The 15,788-nt window shown below is 48.9% G+C and overlaps 1 protein-coding gene across 2 annotated transcripts in view; it reads right to left on the bottom strand.

Moving 5' to 3' along the window:
• SEC14L5 (SEC14 like lipid binding 5) overlaps nt 1-15,788 on the bottom strand; it is a 47,340-nt gene that overhangs the window by 7,502 nt on the left and 24,050 nt on the right. For both annotated transcript variants that reach the window (XM_024553451.4, XM_045189861.2), the window contains exons 7-15: nt 14,360-14,472; nt 12,384-12,573; nt 10,234-10,322; nt 10,070-10,140; nt 8,428-8,599; nt 5,327-5,461; nt 4,203-4,337; nt 3,591-3,818; nt 2,402-2,562 (exon numbers count right to left, since the gene is read on the bottom strand). In XM_024553451.4, the coding sequence (XP_024409219.2) occupies nt 2,402-2,562; nt 3,591-3,818; nt 4,203-4,337; nt 5,327-5,461; nt 8,428-8,599; nt 10,070-10,140; nt 10,234-10,322; nt 12,384-12,573; nt 14,360-14,472 (1,294 nt within the window). The remainder of the gene's footprint in view (nt 1-2,401; nt 2,563-3,590; nt 3,819-4,202; nt 4,338-5,326; nt 5,462-8,427; nt 8,600-10,069; nt 10,141-10,233; nt 10,323-12,383; nt 12,574-14,359; nt 14,473-15,788) is intronic.

Below are 15,788 nucleotides of genomic sequence, written 5' to 3'. Positions count from 1 at the left end.
ATCTTTTCCATTATTTTTAAGATTGTGTCCCTATTTTGTTTATTTGTACTCTGATCTTTATTATTTCCTTCCTTCTACTTACGTTGAGTAAGTAGAAGGTCTCTACTTTACTTCCTTCTACTTCCTTCTACTTATTTTGTTTGTTCTTCTTCTAGTTCCCTTAGGTGTAAAGTAGGCTGTTTACTTGGGATTTTTCTTGTTTCTTGAGGTAGGCCTGTATAGCATGACCTTCCCTCTGAGAAATATTTGTGACACATCCCATAGGTTATGGAAAGTTGAATTTTCATTCTCATTTGTGTCCAGATATTTTTTATTTCCTGTTTGATTTCCTCTTTGATCCATTGGCTGTTTAGTAGCATGTTGTTTAGTTTCCACGTGTTTGTGTCTTTTCCAGTTTTCTTCTTCCAGTTAATTTCTAGTTTCATACTATTGTGGTCAGAAAAGATGCTTGATATGATTTTAATCTTCTTGAATTTATTGAGACTTATTTTATGGCTTAATATTTCATCAGTCTTGGTGACTGCTCCATTTGCACTTGAAAATCATGTTTATTCTGCAGTGTTTGGATGAAATATTTTATAATTATTGATTAAGTCAATCTGGTCTAATGTGATGTTTAAGGCAACTGTTTTCTTATTGATTTTCTGTCTGAATGATCTTTTGAAGTAAAAGGGGTATTAAAGTTTCCTACTATTGTATTACTGTCAATTTCTTCCTTTATGTCTGTTAATATTTGCCTTATATATTTATGTGCTCCTGTGTTGGGTGAGTAAATACTTATGATTGTTATAACCTCTTCTTTGATTGATCCCTTTATCCCTATGTAATGCCCTTCTTTGTCTATTTTTAGTCCTTGTTTTTAAGTCTATTTTGTCTGATATCAGTATTGCTACCCCAGTCTTCTTTTAATTTCTATTTTCAGGGAATATCTTTTTCTATTCCTTCACTTTCAGCCTATGTATGTCTTTTGATCTCTTCTAAACAACATACAGACGGGTCTTGTTTTTTATCCATTCTGCCACCCTGTGCCTTTTGATTAGAACATTTAGTCCTTTTACATTTAAAGTAATTGTTGATAGCTGTGTTTTTATTGCCATTTTGTTCATTGTTTTTTGTTTGTCTTTATAGTTCCTCTTTGTTCCTTTCCTCTTCTCTTGATCTCTTTCCTTTTGGTTGATTGAATTGTTTTAGTGCTTTGTTTGGGTTCCTTTCTCTTTATTTTTTTGTGTATTTTTCATCGATTTTTGGTTGGTGATTACCATGAGGTTCATATATATCCATCTATATTACTCTAAAAAATACTACATTTTTACTCCCCAACTCTATACTTTGTTTTTGATGTGATATTTGAGATCTTTTTGTTTTTGTATATGATGAGTATCCCCAATTATTGTAGTTATAATTAATTTTGCTACTTTTGTCTTTTAACCTTCATACTAACTTTTTAAGTGGCTGATTTGCTTTCTTTATTATATATCTGTCATTACCTGTGATATTTTTTTTCCTTCATGTATTTTTTTTTATTTCTGGTTATGGCCTTTTCTTGTTAGAGAAGACACTTTAACATTTCTTGTAAAGCCATTTTAGTGGTGATAAACTCCTTCAGTTTTTATCTCTTTATCTCTTCTTTAACCCTGAATGATCACCTTGACACGTAGAGTATTCTAGGTGGTAGTTTTCTTCATTTCAGCACTTTAAATATATCCTTCCACTTCCTTTTGTCCTGTAAAGTTTATGCTGAAAAATCAGCTGATAGCCTTATGGGGTTTTCCTTGTATATGAACAGTCATTTGCCTCTTGCTGCCTTCAAGACTGTCTCTTATCTTTATCTTTTGCCATTTTAATGACAATATGTCTTTGGTGTGGGCCTCCTTGGGTTCATCTTGCTTGGAACTCTCTGTGCTTTCTGGCCCTAGATATCTGTTTCCTTCCCCAGAGGTAAAGTGACTCCCCTAATGTCACACAGCAACCAAGAAGTGTTGGAGGTCTTAACTATTATATTCCCGTGTCTCTCTGAAAGCATCACTTGGGAAGAGTTGTCTGTGAGGCACTGTTCTAGACTGTTCTAGAACCGTCCAAAGGCTGTTTTATGGAATTCTAGATTTGAGGGGAGGTCCAAATAGTAGGACTTCAGACTCCCCCCAACAATCAGTCTAGTATGTTGGGCTTCTGTCCACGGTTTCATTTTAGGGGAAGGTTCTGTAGCTGAGGCAGAGTTTGGACACAGTGTGTAATTTCTCACGCTTAGGTGCTGAACCACTGGAATGTTTTAGCAACTCCAGGGCCCCACCCTGGAGAAGCTCAGAAGCAAGCAGGGGAAGTGAATGCAATGCCCCCAGCATGTCTTGGAGGGGAGTTTGGGGGCCCTTTCTGTCCAGGCCCCTCTCCCAGGCCCTCCTACCTGAAGTCCTCAGATGCCAGCACTTCATAGTAGTAGAGGAGTTTGCACCTGGAGCCAGGGCTGTGCAGGGCCGTCAGGACGTCCTCCACCACATTGCCAGGGGGCATATGCATTTGCCACTGGAGCAGGTAGACGCCAGGCCACCGGGTCACATGGGAGCCCTGAAACAGTAGCCATGCCTGAGGCTCGGGTCCTCCTGGGGACAGTGCCCTGTTCTAAACCAGCCCACCAGCAAGTCCTTCCTCTAAGAGCCTCCCAAAGCCATCCTTGCTGCTCCCCCTCCACTGGTACCCCCATATCCCTGGCAGCTGAAAGTCTCCCTTTGAAATTTGGCGAGGGGTTCAAGGCCTGAAGGGTGTGGCTGCAGGACAGCAGAGGTATGGTCTGTTCAACTGCCTCAATTTTGTTGGGCTTTTGTTCTGTTGAGTGAGCCTTGCACACTGAGGAGTTCTGGAGAGGGGTTTGGGCAAGGGGGGAGGGAACTCACAGGTGGTTAGTTTTTGGAGAACCAAGAGAGAAAAAGAAATGGGACTGTTAGCTGTCAGAAGAGCAACTTCAGACAAGGGCTGGGATATTCAGGGGGATCCTAGGGGGCTGCTGGTGTGCTAGACTCCCCATGGAACCTTCAGGAAGATCTGCAGTGCTCGCCAGTGCTTATGTGTGTGAGCATATGTATGAGTGTGCACATGTGTGTGAGAGTGTATATGTATGTGAGTGCATGTATGTGTGCGTGAGTGTGTGTTTGGGGGCCTGTGATGTTCAACCTGTAAGCACTGGCCTCATGGAGGATGTGAGGACAGCAGGGGTGGCTCACATTTGGTGCCATGTCTGCATTCTGTTCCCAGACCTACAGTTTCTGTGCTGTGCTTTTCCTGAAACTTGACTGTGCGTCAGAGATCACCAGGACAGGGTGAGGGTTACAGACCCCAGGTCTCACACCCAGAGGTTCTGAGTCACCCAACCTGGAAACCTGCATCTCTAACTCAGGTCCCAGGGTATTCTGAGGCTGGGGTCTTGAGTTCAGGGTCCTGGAACTGCCAGGATCTGTCTTTCTCCCCCACCACCCCACAGGGTCTCAGAGGCAGAGGACTAGGTCCTGTTTGTCTGGTGCTGTGCCCCCAAAACCCTGGCACACAGAGAACTCTCAGTCCTGCATGATGAAAGAATAAATGAACCAAGGGATTTGAACCTGGATGCTCTCCCCTTCCCGACAGATGAGGGGGGCCTCCACACGGCTGTAATCTGCACCCAGGGCCCAGGCTTTGTCCATCAGCTGCCCGCTGGCCCTGGCTGCAGGCTCCCAGGGGCCCGGCTTGGGTGCCTGCTTGGTGTAGTACAGGCTGAACACCACGTCCCCTCGTAGGATGTCAAAATCCCAGGTGATAACCGACTCCCCCTCCAGAATCTCCACTGCAACCTGCACGGGGACAGGTAAAGTCTGAGAATAGACGGCCCCTCTATTCGAAATGCCCGCGAGGTCCCACCCTTCCTTGGGGCTGACCCACAGCCACTGACTGACAGACAAGAGAGTGCAAGAGGCTGACAGGGCCACTCTGTCGGGCTCTGCGTGTGCAGCGCTCCCCACGGGTCAGGGTGGGGTTGGCTGTGGCTGAAACAGCCTCTTGGCTTGGATTCTGCCCATACCCATCCTGCCCACACCCCTCCTCACGGGTTTCTCCAGAGAGCTTGCCCTCAGCAAGTCGCCTGCATGAGAACCCTCGTTTCAGGCTCTGCTCTGGGGGAACCTGACCTATAATGACACCCTAGCCCAGGGGGCCCTCCCAGGCTGGGGCCCCAGCACCTCATGGGGGGCCCCGCGGAACACGCTGGCCGACTGGTAGGTCTCTCTCCACTGGTGCAGCTGATCTGCATGCTCCTGTTCCTCGTCCGTCAGATAGAGGGACTTGGGGACCAGCCCTCCTTCAGGAACATTACACTGGGGGACAAAGACAAAGGTGGCAGGTCAGGGCCCAGCCAGGCATGGCTGACCCACAGAAGGGTGCTCTAGGACCCCTGAACACACTTATAACAGCGATCTCAGTGAGCTCGGCACTGGGCTTCCTTGACCCCACTTAACCCCAGAACCACAGCAATGCAGTAGGAACTACTACCCTTCCCATTTCAGGAGCAGGAGAATGGAGGCTCAGAGAAGTAAGGCAGCAGAGAGGACCCAGCAGGAAGTGGCTGAGCCAGGGCAAACCCACGTTATCAGGCTCCCAGGTGCATGTTCCTTACCACTATGCTGCTCTTAGAGGCCCATTTAGTAAACATGCCATGCATACATATCACGACAAGTAGAGAAAACAAGCGAGGTTGACAAAAATGCCTAGGAAATCTAGGGTTTCTTTAACCCTCAAATCACACAAGCATGCTTTTTGGTATTTCTATTAGAGAAGGGAGTGGGGCCTGCCTTCCCACAGCCAGATGTGATAAGACAGCTGTGACCATGGTCACCCCTGCTTATCATCTCACCGCCTGCAGGGGGCAATAAAAGGGGGCTAGGGTCACCTCCCCTGGAAGCAGTTGCCCAGTCATCCCACACCCTGTGATTATGAGTTAGGGATAAGTCCCTTTAGGTACACTGGCTCTGGGGCCCAAGCTTCTGGGACCCAAGCCTCTGGGACACTTGAGTCACATTCCCCTGCAGCAGATGGTGCAAAGTAAACTCTGACTGTATCCTAGCAACCTAGACTTGGATGGGGAATACTGGATGGGTAAGGATTTGACTGGCCTGGTCTCTGGACTTTTAGAAACTGCTTCTCGCTCACTATGTTTGAAAGAACCAAGGTAAGGCCACCCTCCTTTAGAGAGGAGTCACCTCTCTTTGGGCAGCTTCTAAAGCAGGCCCTGCCCCAGCAGTCCCCAGGTCCTCCGAGGCCACAGACTGCCCCCCTCCTCAAGGCCAGGGCTCCAGCAGCCTCTTACCACGCACTCTCCCCCGAGGAAGTCGGGGATCACTTCTTTGTCCAGGTAGTCAACAAGGCCTCCAGGGCCCTGGTAGTTGCTGCCGCTGTAAATGAGGAACTTCTGCCTGGTGTTCTCGTTGATGAAGGGGCTGATCTGAAATGAGGGAGATGAGGGAAGATGGAAAGTTGGTTTTCTTATCGAGGTGTAATTCATGCACAGAATTTACTATAGTAAAGGGAACAAGTCCTTCAGGGACTTTAGTTCCTTCACTATGTTGTGTGACCATCACCTCTATCTAATTCTAAGACATCTTCCCCCCCCCCCCACCGAAGGAAACCCCACACCCACCAGCAGTCACTCCCTCCCCACCAGCCCCTGGAAACCACCGATGTGCTTTCTGTCTCTGTGGTTTTGCCTATTCTGGACATTTTGTACAAATGGATGTGACATGAGGCCTTATGTCTGGCTTCTTTTATTTGGCGTGTTTTCAGGGTGCATCCATGTGTAGTGTTATCAGTGCTTCCTTTTTAGGGCTGAATGCGTTTCTACTGCATGAACGACCCTGTTCTGTTTACCCCAGGTGGAATTCCCACACCGAGCTCTAAGCTGCATGTCGATCAGGTTTTTCACAACATCTTCAATGCCAAGGTGGTGTCTGATTCGATAAACACATGGGGAGGGAGGGAGGGAGGGAAGGAAGGAGGGAAACAAGAAAGGACTGAGGCGCTTGGCAGGCAGGACACAAGCCAGCTCAGCAAGGGATAATGTTACAGGCGAAAGACCGACTGGGAGTTGGGATCTCACCTGTGTGGTCACTGTCCTTCAGCCCCTACTCTGGAAGACAGTCCCCTGCTCCACCTGGCATAGCCAGGGGAGAGGGGCAGCAGCAGGAGATGAGAAGTGGGTACTTCTCCCACCCCTCCCCACCTCAGTGCCCCTGGAAGCCACAGCTCCCACTGGCAGCCCCCACCCTCACCCCTGTTCCAGCTTTCCTGGGCTCTGGCAACAAGGCTATCCCCTACGCTTGTCCCTCCAGCCTGGGGTGGTCAGGGCTTACTGCAGCGGCTAGTCCCCAGGGGCCTCCCCAACCCCGCCCACACCTCCGCAAGCAGTGCTTTCCTGTCATCCCATGAATCCTCCTTCCAGCCAGGACCCCAGCTGACTGCCTTCCACCCCACCCAATGTAGATCCTCCTAGGAGATCTCCAAACAGTAGAAGGAATGTAATTTTTACAAAGATCAGGATAGTTCGGGATGAAAAGCTTTAGTAGCAGGTCCTGCCTGTCCCTCCCACGGCTCTTGCTCCCCAGCTCAGCTTTGACTTACTCACAGAAGCCAGATAACTTTCTGCCCCAGAAATCTGCTCACGAACTGCTGCTGTCAACCCTCAAGGGCAACCTCCTGCCCCAGTACAAGGTCCCATCTTCACCACAGCCTGGACTCGGCAGGTGCTGGTTCCCAAGCATCTATCTTCCCGGCCTCCTCAGTGCAGCCGGCCTCTTTGCTCCTTTTTCCTTCAGCCCCTTGGACTGGCGTTTCAGTTCCTCTAAAGCCCAGTCCTGCCTCCAGGCCCTTGCCCACGCTGTGCAGGTTGCCTGCTGTGCCCTTCCCTCTGCCCTTCCCTGCACGACTCCTGCTCCTTCCTTGGGTCTCAGCCAGAAGATGACTTCTTGAGGGGACCTTCCTCTGCTCCCCAGTCTAAATTATCTGCCTGCACCAGCCCCTACCTGGCCTGCTTAGTCTCTCCAAGAACCCTGAACGTCCTCGTGCCCTTGTCACAGCAAAGCGTGAAGCATTTACTTGTGCGAGCTTATCTGGCTTCTCTCTCCCCACCCCACAAGGGGGGGTTGGCGGGGAGCGGGGCGGTGCGTGGAGACAGTGGCTGGCTTGTGCACTCTGAGTCCCCAGGGCCTGGAAACATGGCTGGCACATAGTAGGTGCTTAGTAAAACATTGAGGCCATTTAATTTTCAACCCTTGAATCTATCCTGGTCAAACCTCTACTTACAGCTGCACTTCTTACACTTGTGTGGGCACTGAGCGCACACACCCACACCCTGGCACTGGGCAAGGTGCTAACTCTGAGTCTGTAGGAGTGGGAGGGGCCTGACACTGCCCTGGCCTGCCGAGGGTAGCAAGGCCTCAGGGCAGTGGTGTTCAACGGCAAACCTGTCAGTGGTTGTGAATTCAGTGGTACACTGTGACTCGCCTGATTGCGTGCGTGTGTTTTTATACAGACATGCGGAGGGTTGCAACATAAAGTGCATTTCTTACTGTGGGCTGTGAGCAAAGTGTTTTAATACATACATTTTTCTAATCCTCACCCAAAGATATATTTATTGATTTTAAAGATTTTTTATTTATTTATTTTTACAGAAAGGGAGGAAGAAAGAGAGGGAGAGAAACATAGATGTGCAAGAGATATATTGATAGGTTGCCTTTCGCACACACCCTACTGGGGACCTGGCCCAAACCCAGGCACGTGCCCTGACCAGGAATCAAACCAGCTTTTGGTTCACAGGCTGGTGCTCAATCCACTGAGCCACAGCAGCCACGGCGCAAAATGTTTTAATATCCCTATAACACAGCATCCCAGCACTCCTCGAAACCAGCTCACAGGAACCCCAGGAAGCCTGTACAATTCTGAGTGTGACTCTAGTGCCCACAAAGCAGGACCAAGGATACATAAAATGTGCTCTATCCATACAGTGGGACACTATTTAGACAAAAAAAATGAAGTGCTGAGATATGCTACAATGTGGAAATCATTATGCTAAGTGAGAGACATCAGATGCAAAAACGTCAACGTGTTTGAGTCCATGTATGTGAAGTATCCGGAACACACAAATCTATAGAGACACGCAGCAGGTTCATGGGTGCCGAGAGCCGGGGGGAGCAGGGACGGGAGTGACTGCTAGTGGGTTTCCTTTTGGGGTGATGAAAATGTTGTAAAATTAGGTAGTGGATATAGTAACACGACTCTGCAAGTATACTAAAAATCACCGAGTTGTGTACTTTAAAGGGGTGAGCTTTATGGTGTATGAGTTAGAGGCAACGACACAGGACAAGCAGGCAGGGCCGCTCACGGAGGGACCCCCTCCCATTCAGGCCCCGCTCTTACCAGCGTCCAGAGCACAGGAAAGACGCGGGGGGCGCGCACGATGAGCAGCCGCCCCAGGGTCTCGGGGTAGTTGTCCTCGACCACCTCAATTATCCGCAGAAAGGCCTTCACCCCCGGCCGCCACAGGTGCCGCATGTTGAGCCCTTCCAGGTCCACCAGGCAGGTCCAGGAGCTGCGGCAGACATGGGCCCTCTCACTCCACCTTGCTGGGCCACTTCTCGGGGCACCCAACACCCTCCGCAGGGACCCAGGGGCTGACAGACAGGGAGGGACAGAGAGGTTCAGTGAGGCAGGTCTGAGAGCAGAAGGGGCAGGGGCCGCAGGACACTCCTGGATCCTGCCGCCGTGGCGAGGCCACGTGACAAAGAGGCTCAGAGCGTGGACTCTGAGGCTGAGCCCTCGAATTCAAGTGTCACCTTCACCCTGGGCAACCTCCTGCTCATCAGGACAGTGGCAATGACACTAACAGTCCCCAGCTCAAGCAACTGTTGTTAGGATTAAATGAGGTCGATGTAAAGGTCTCTGCAGGGACGGGCACATGGTACTCACCCAGTAACAGCTAGTTATTACTTCTGATTGTTGAAAAGATGCTGATGGTGGAACAGAGCATACGTGCTAAGAGCTGGGTTCAAATCCCTGCTTTGCCCCCTGCTGTGTGGCCTTGACCAAGTTACTTAACCTCTCTGTGCCTCCGTTTCATTAGTATGAATTCATCAGGGAAATGACCATTTCACTGCTGTGCTAGTCCCTGGGAGCCTCTCCATGCCAGCTTCATTCCCTTCACCCTGCCAAACCACTGTAAGGAGCCCCTCTGTGACACCCTGTCATCTGAGCATCTGGGATGAATTCGGCTTCTGGCCAGGACCCTGACTGATGGATTCCCCACCACAGTATACGTCCCCTTAGGAAAGCGCCAAAGAGGAAAGCAACATAACTTGCACAAAGACCAGGACAACTGGGATAAAAGCTCCGGTAGCAGGACCTGCCTTCCCTCCTTCCTGTGGCAGTGACAAGGACGACCGGCATCAAGGGCTCCGAAGAGCGCCTGATGCACAGTAAGTCCTACATGCGTTCGCATCATCTCTCCACCATCACCGGTTCTGATCCGCTATAAAGACGCCCCAGAACGAGTGATACTGCGCCCACTTTACAGGAGGGGAAAGGTTCAGAGTCCCTGTGAGCACTGGTGTGGGCAACTGAGCTCGGGCATAGAAGTTGGGGAAGGCAGAGAGGAATGGCGGGTTCCTGGATGTGCCAGGACATCTGAGAGCCTGCATGCCTGGGAGACAGAGTAAAGATGGTACTTGGCGGAGGCCAGAGGGGGGCGGGCAGGGAGCTTGCGGGGGTGGTCCCAAAAAGCAAAGGCCAGGAGGCGTATAGCATAGCAGACAAAGCCCTTGAGCCTGAACCAGACAAGAAGAGGTTCAAACTCCAGCTCTGCCACTGAACCAGCTTAGCAACCTTGGAAGAATATCACCACTCTGAGCTTCAGTTCCCCTCCATAAAGAACAGGGACGATACAGCCCCTGCCTCACAGGGTCCTTGTGAGAAGTAAGTGAGGGTATTTCTGTGGCGTGCCATGCTTTGTGAGCCTTGGCTGTTTTTACTACTCGGGGGAACTTGTCTCTCGGGGGGTTCTTGCCTGATGGGACGGCCAAACTGTTTGGTGTTCCCTTCACACCTCTTCTGTCCTTCCTCGTGGACGGAAAGAACCTGGAAGGTAGAGAATGTTCTGGCCAACGTTCCCGTGGCTGCTCCACCACAGGCAGCCCCCGGGGACTGCAGGAAGCGGGGACCCCGACTCACATGCTGCAGCAGCGCCTCCTCCCCCACGGCCTTCATCAAGCCTTTGGTGTCCATGTGTCCCAGTCGCAGGATGTACAGGGGGCGGCCGTCTTTGCAGAGAGAGGGGACGTTGTTTAGGGAATGCAGGCGAGAGGGCAGGTCAAAGCCTGATGAGAACTCACCCTCCTTAGAGATGAGGGTACCAGGTGCGGCTCACCGCGGCCCCGTCCGTCCACTGCTTACTGATACCCTGCCTGTTCCCCAGAGGGGCTGATACCATTACGGTGAAAGAGACGGTGCAGGCGTTAAGACACACGGGTTTACGCCCCAACAGAAACTGGGTGAGGGGCACACGGGAACCCTCTGTGTGCCCTTTCAACTATTTCGAAAACCCAAAGCTGTTCTAACATTAGAAGTTTAGTTTAAAAACTTCTTTTAGAAAGAGGATATGAGCCATGTAGTGAAGGAACATGGAGAGAATAGATAAAAGCTGGCTATTAGCTTTCTGTCAGCCAAAGCAAAAACGGAAAAAGAAGGAATTATATACTTAATGCAGTCAATTCTTGTTATTCACGTTAGTTGTGCTATAAAGTCACCTTGAACACGGAATTAGCAAATACAGAACCACTGCTTCAGCACTGGTCCATGCTGCTTCATGCTGCAGGTCGACTGTGTATTAAAAGAAAGTGTCCCAGCCAGTTCTTCAGGAGACTCAAGCATCTGCTCTAATCAGCGTACGGTTGACCACTAAACAACACAGGTTTGAACTGCGCTGGTCCATTTATCGGTGGAGTTTTTTCAAGCAATTACACAATTACCCCTCCATATCCCTGGCTTTAACATCCAGGGAGCCAACCAACAGCAGACCAATCATCCGCTGTTGGGAATCCGTGGATGCAGAAGGCCAACTACGTGCAAGGGACTTGAGCATCTGCGGATTCCGGTATCCTCAGGGGTTCCTGGAAACAATCCCCTGTGGTTACCAAAGGATGACTGTGGTTTAGTTTGGGGGAAGTCAAAAGTTATATGGGGAGCCGTGACCAGTGTGGCTCAGTTGGTTAGGCGTCACCCCCCAAAGTGAAGGGTCGCCAGTCAGGTCACATGCCTGGGTTGCAGGTTTGGTCCCTGGTCAGCGGGGGCACATATGAGAGGCAACCAACTGATGCTTCTCTCTCATATCAGTGTTTCTCTCCCTTCCCCTCTCTCTAAAACTAAATAAATAAAAATCTTTTAAAAAATACACCTGGATTTTCAACTGTGTGTGTGTTGGGGGATCAGCATCTCTAACCCCTGCATTGTTCCAGGATCAACTGAATGTGAATTTTTATATACAGAACACTGAAAATCATAATAGGCACTGGCTTCAACGGCAAAAGAGCAAGAATCACAAGTATGCTCTAACCATGGAAGACCTGGCCCTGCCCTCAGCAAGCGTGGGTGGCATCAGTGTGAAGGAGCCACACTCTTTCACCTGAGCCACCCAACCTATGTATACTTGTCTGCCCCCTGGTCCCCACACTAGCCTGTTTTCATAGTAAACTTTATTGTAACTGAAAAATCAAAGATATTTATAGTGGGTTGAATAATATCCCCTCAAAATTCATGTCCACCCATAACTTCAGAACGTGGCTTTATTTGATAATGGGGTCTTTGCAGATGTAATTAGTTAAGAGTCTCAAAGGGAAATCATACTGGATCAGTGTGGGCCCTATATCCAATGACTGGGGGTCTTATTAGGAGAGGAAAGGACACAGAGAAAGACACAAAGGAAGGCCATGTGAATACAGAGGCAGAGACTGAGGCAATGCTGTGAAGCCAAGGAACACCTGGGGCCACCAGAAAAGCTCTAAGAAATAAGAAAGGATTCTCCCCTGGTGCCTGCAGGGGGATCACAGCCTTGCCGACACCTTGATTTCAGACCTCTGGCCTCCAGAACTGGGAGAGAATGAACTTCTGTTGTTTTAAGCCACCCAGTTTGAGGCCATTTGCTATTGCAGCCCCAGGATATTATTTGCCTCAAGCCCAGCTCTGCCATCTCCATGGCTGGGTTGTCATCTCCAGACGTCCAGAAGGGTCAAAAGAAAAAGTAAGAAGGATGAAAGGTGGAATTCAAAGCACATTCGGCATTGACCAAAGTGTGCACCGTCTGTTGTGTAGGTCAAGGAGCGCACCTGTGTCCTGGTAGTGCCAGCCCCCCGCATAGAACTCTTCCAGGAGGGCGGGGGGCCGCCGGGTCTGAAGGAGGAGGTCCACCTGGTGCTGCCTTCGCCAGCTCAAGGACTGGCACAACATCTCCCGGGCCTTGTCTACGTGGAAGTCACGAGCCCGCAGGAACCGAAGGATGTGCTGATCTTTGGGAATCTGAGAGAAGAAGGAGGAGCAACCCATAGAATGGTATTTCCTAACCCAGTACATAAAATGGAAAATGAATCTCTTGTCTCATCTAAAAATACTTAGCTGGGGAAAAGACCAAATGCACCCCCAAGCCAAGGATTGCTAGCTGCTACCAGAAGCCAGGGGAGAGACATAGAATAGATTCTCCCCCAGACCTTCCAGAAGGAGCCAACCCTATTCTCACCTTGAGCTCAGACCTCTGGCCTCCAGAAATGGGAAAGAATAAATTCCTGTTGTATTAAGCCACCCAATTTGTGGCATTTTGTTGCAGCAGCCCCGGGAAATTAATACACCCCTCTTAACAGTTTGTTATATAAGCCGATAAAATTGCAATGCCCTCCTTTTCTGTGCCTGTTGTTCAAGCTGCGTTCCTGTCACATATAACCCAAAAAGCCTAATACCTGAGGTGACAAGCGAAGACCCCACCAGCTCTTCTTCCTTCCCTAGGGTATGTATCAACAGTCAAGGGAAAACCAACCCCAATCAAAAGCACGGTTTACTGGGTGCTCAGTCTGAGCTAGACGTGGCCCTAAGCACTTTACGTGGATTCCCATTCATTCACTCTGGGAGGTGAATGCTAATGTTATCCCCATTTTACAGATGAGGAAACGGGGGCAGACAGGTTATATTACAGCCCAACACTAACTCCCATGTCTGCTCCCCAAAGTGGGGAGGAGATGCTGGGAGAAAGGGCCAGCAACTCCTGACCAAGCAGGAAGTTCTTATTCAACAGAGTTGAAGGTCCAGTCCATGGTAGGGACCCAAATGCATTGTGGATCTTTGTGTGATGGGGCTTAGAGTCTAAAGACAAACTCCACATGCAATCAAAATTCAACCCTTGTCACTCACTAAATCTCTTTTATTTATTTTTCTTTTAATATTTCATTTATTTGTTTTTAGAGAGAGGGGAAGGGAGGCAGAAAGAAAGGGAGAGAAACATCCATGTGAAAAACATTGATCAGTTGTTTCATACATGCCCTGACCAGGGACTGAACCCGCAACCCAGTCATGTACCCTGACTGGGAATTAAACCAGTGACCTTTTGGTTTGTGGGATTATGCTCCAATTGAGCCACATTGGTCAGGGCCATTAAATCTCTTTTTAAAAGAACAGTGTGCATGGTTATGTGAACAGCAGTAGTTGTCAACTGGGGGAGACTGTGCCCCACAGGGGACATTTGGTGACATCTGGAGCCATTTTTGGTTGTCACAACTGGAGGAGGAGGGCTCGTGGGTGGAGCTCACAAATGGGTGGAGGTCAGGGTTGCTGCTCAAAACTCTACAGTGAACAGGATGCCCACCCCGCCAAAAGAACTGTCTGGCCTTGCCCTGGCTGGGTGGCTTGGTGTGTTGAGCATTGTCCTGTACACCAGAGGGTTGTGGGTTTGATACCTGGTTGGGGCACATACAAGAGGCAGCCAATAGATGTTTCTCTCTCACATCTCTGTCTCTCTCTCTCTCTCTCTCAATCCCTCTCTCACTCCCCCTCTCTCTAAAATCAATAAGCTTGTCCTCAAGTAAGGATTAAAAATAATTGTCCGCCCTCAAATGTCAACAGTGCCAAATCAGTGATAATGCACAGCATACGCTGTAGATAAATGAGACCGTATATAATGAAAAGAAGGCAAAATCTAAGTATCCAGCATTGCTAACTACACAAACTTATTTCCCTGACCCTTTCTCCCCAGTGCCTGAGGCTGGGCAGCTATAACTGAGTATGCATCCGCTCGAGCAAGCCGCAGCCCTGCACCTACCTTGCCTTTGTGCGTCTCCTGCAGCCAGCGCCGAAGCTGAATCAGGCAGCTCTCCTGCATGGGTGTGAGATGGCCCAGGCACCTTTCAATGTAGTCTACATCCAGCTTGTCCCCTGCAAGAGAAGAAGGGGAGCTTCAGGACAAGAGGGAGATGCTGTGTCTCTTCACCACCACGTCTACCCTTTCCGGAACCCACACCTTACTGGCCACCTTGGATCTGAAATGTAGTTCCAAGCCACAGGGTAGCCCTTTTACCAGAAGACAGCCCCATGGGCTCCAGGTCCTCTAGTCTGTCCAATCCATACCCAGGGTGACTCTGAAAACTCACACTGGGACAAGCCTGGATCTCACAGTGGCAAGTGATATGGCCCCTTAGACCTTCAGAAATGGAAATAATCCCCACCTTCTAGAGCTGTCACACCCTCTGAGTATTTTTTCCATCCCCCCTTCCTCTTTGGCAAGCATCAGCTTGTTCTCTATATCTATGGGTCTGTTTGTATTTTATTTTGTTTACTCATTTGTTTTGTTTTTTTAGATACACCTAAAGTGAAATCATATTTGTTTTTCTCTGACTGACTTCACTTAGAGTAATACCCTCTAGGTCCATCCATTTTGTCATAAATAGCAATATTTCATTCTTTTTAATTGCTGAATAATATTCCATTGTACACATGTACCACATCTTCTTGATTGGTTTCTTATAGACACTTAGGCTGCTTCCATATCTTGGCTATTACCAGTGATGCTGCAATGAGCATGGTGCATATATCCTTTCAAATTAGTGTGTGTTTTCCCTTCAGATAAAAACCCAGAAGTGGAATTGCTGGATTATATGGCTGCTCTATTTTTAATTTTTTGAGGAACCTCCACACTGTTTTCCACAGTAGCTGGACCATCTGCATTCCCACCAACAGGTACATGAGGATTCCCTTTTCTTCACATCCTTGCCGACACTTGTTTATTGATTTATTGATGATAGTAATTTGACAGATATGAGGTGATATCTCATTGTGGTTTTTATAAAGATTTTATTTTTAAGATTTTATATAATTTATTATTAGAGAGAAGGAGAGAAACATTGACTGATTGCCTCTTACACTCCACCAGCCAGGGACCTGGCCCACAACCCCGGCATGTGCCCTCACTGGGAATCAAACTGGTGACCCTTTGGTTCAAAGGCTGGCGCCCACTCTACTGAGCCACACCAGGCAGGGCTCATTTATGAATAGTTTCTACCATTCATCAGGCTGTATTTTGTTTGTTGATGGTTTCCTTTGATGTGCAAAAACATCTTAGTTTGACATAAGTCCCGTGTGTGTGTTTTTTCTTTTGTTTCCGTTGCCCGAGGAGATATGAGTGTATTTCCAAAAACATATTGCTGAGAATGATGTCAAAGAGTTTATACCTATGTTTTCTTCTAGGAGTTTTA

The sequence above is a fragment of the Desmodus rotundus genome, chromosome 1, assembly GCF_022682495.2.
Source record: "Desmodus rotundus isolate HL8 chromosome 1, HLdesRot8A.1, whole genome shotgun sequence".
NCBI classification, from domain to species: domain Eukaryota; kingdom Metazoa; phylum Chordata; class Mammalia; order Chiroptera; family Phyllostomidae; genus Desmodus; species Desmodus rotundus.
Note: the sequence above shows the minus strand (reverse complement) of the source record. Positions and strands in the feature narration are given on the sequence as shown.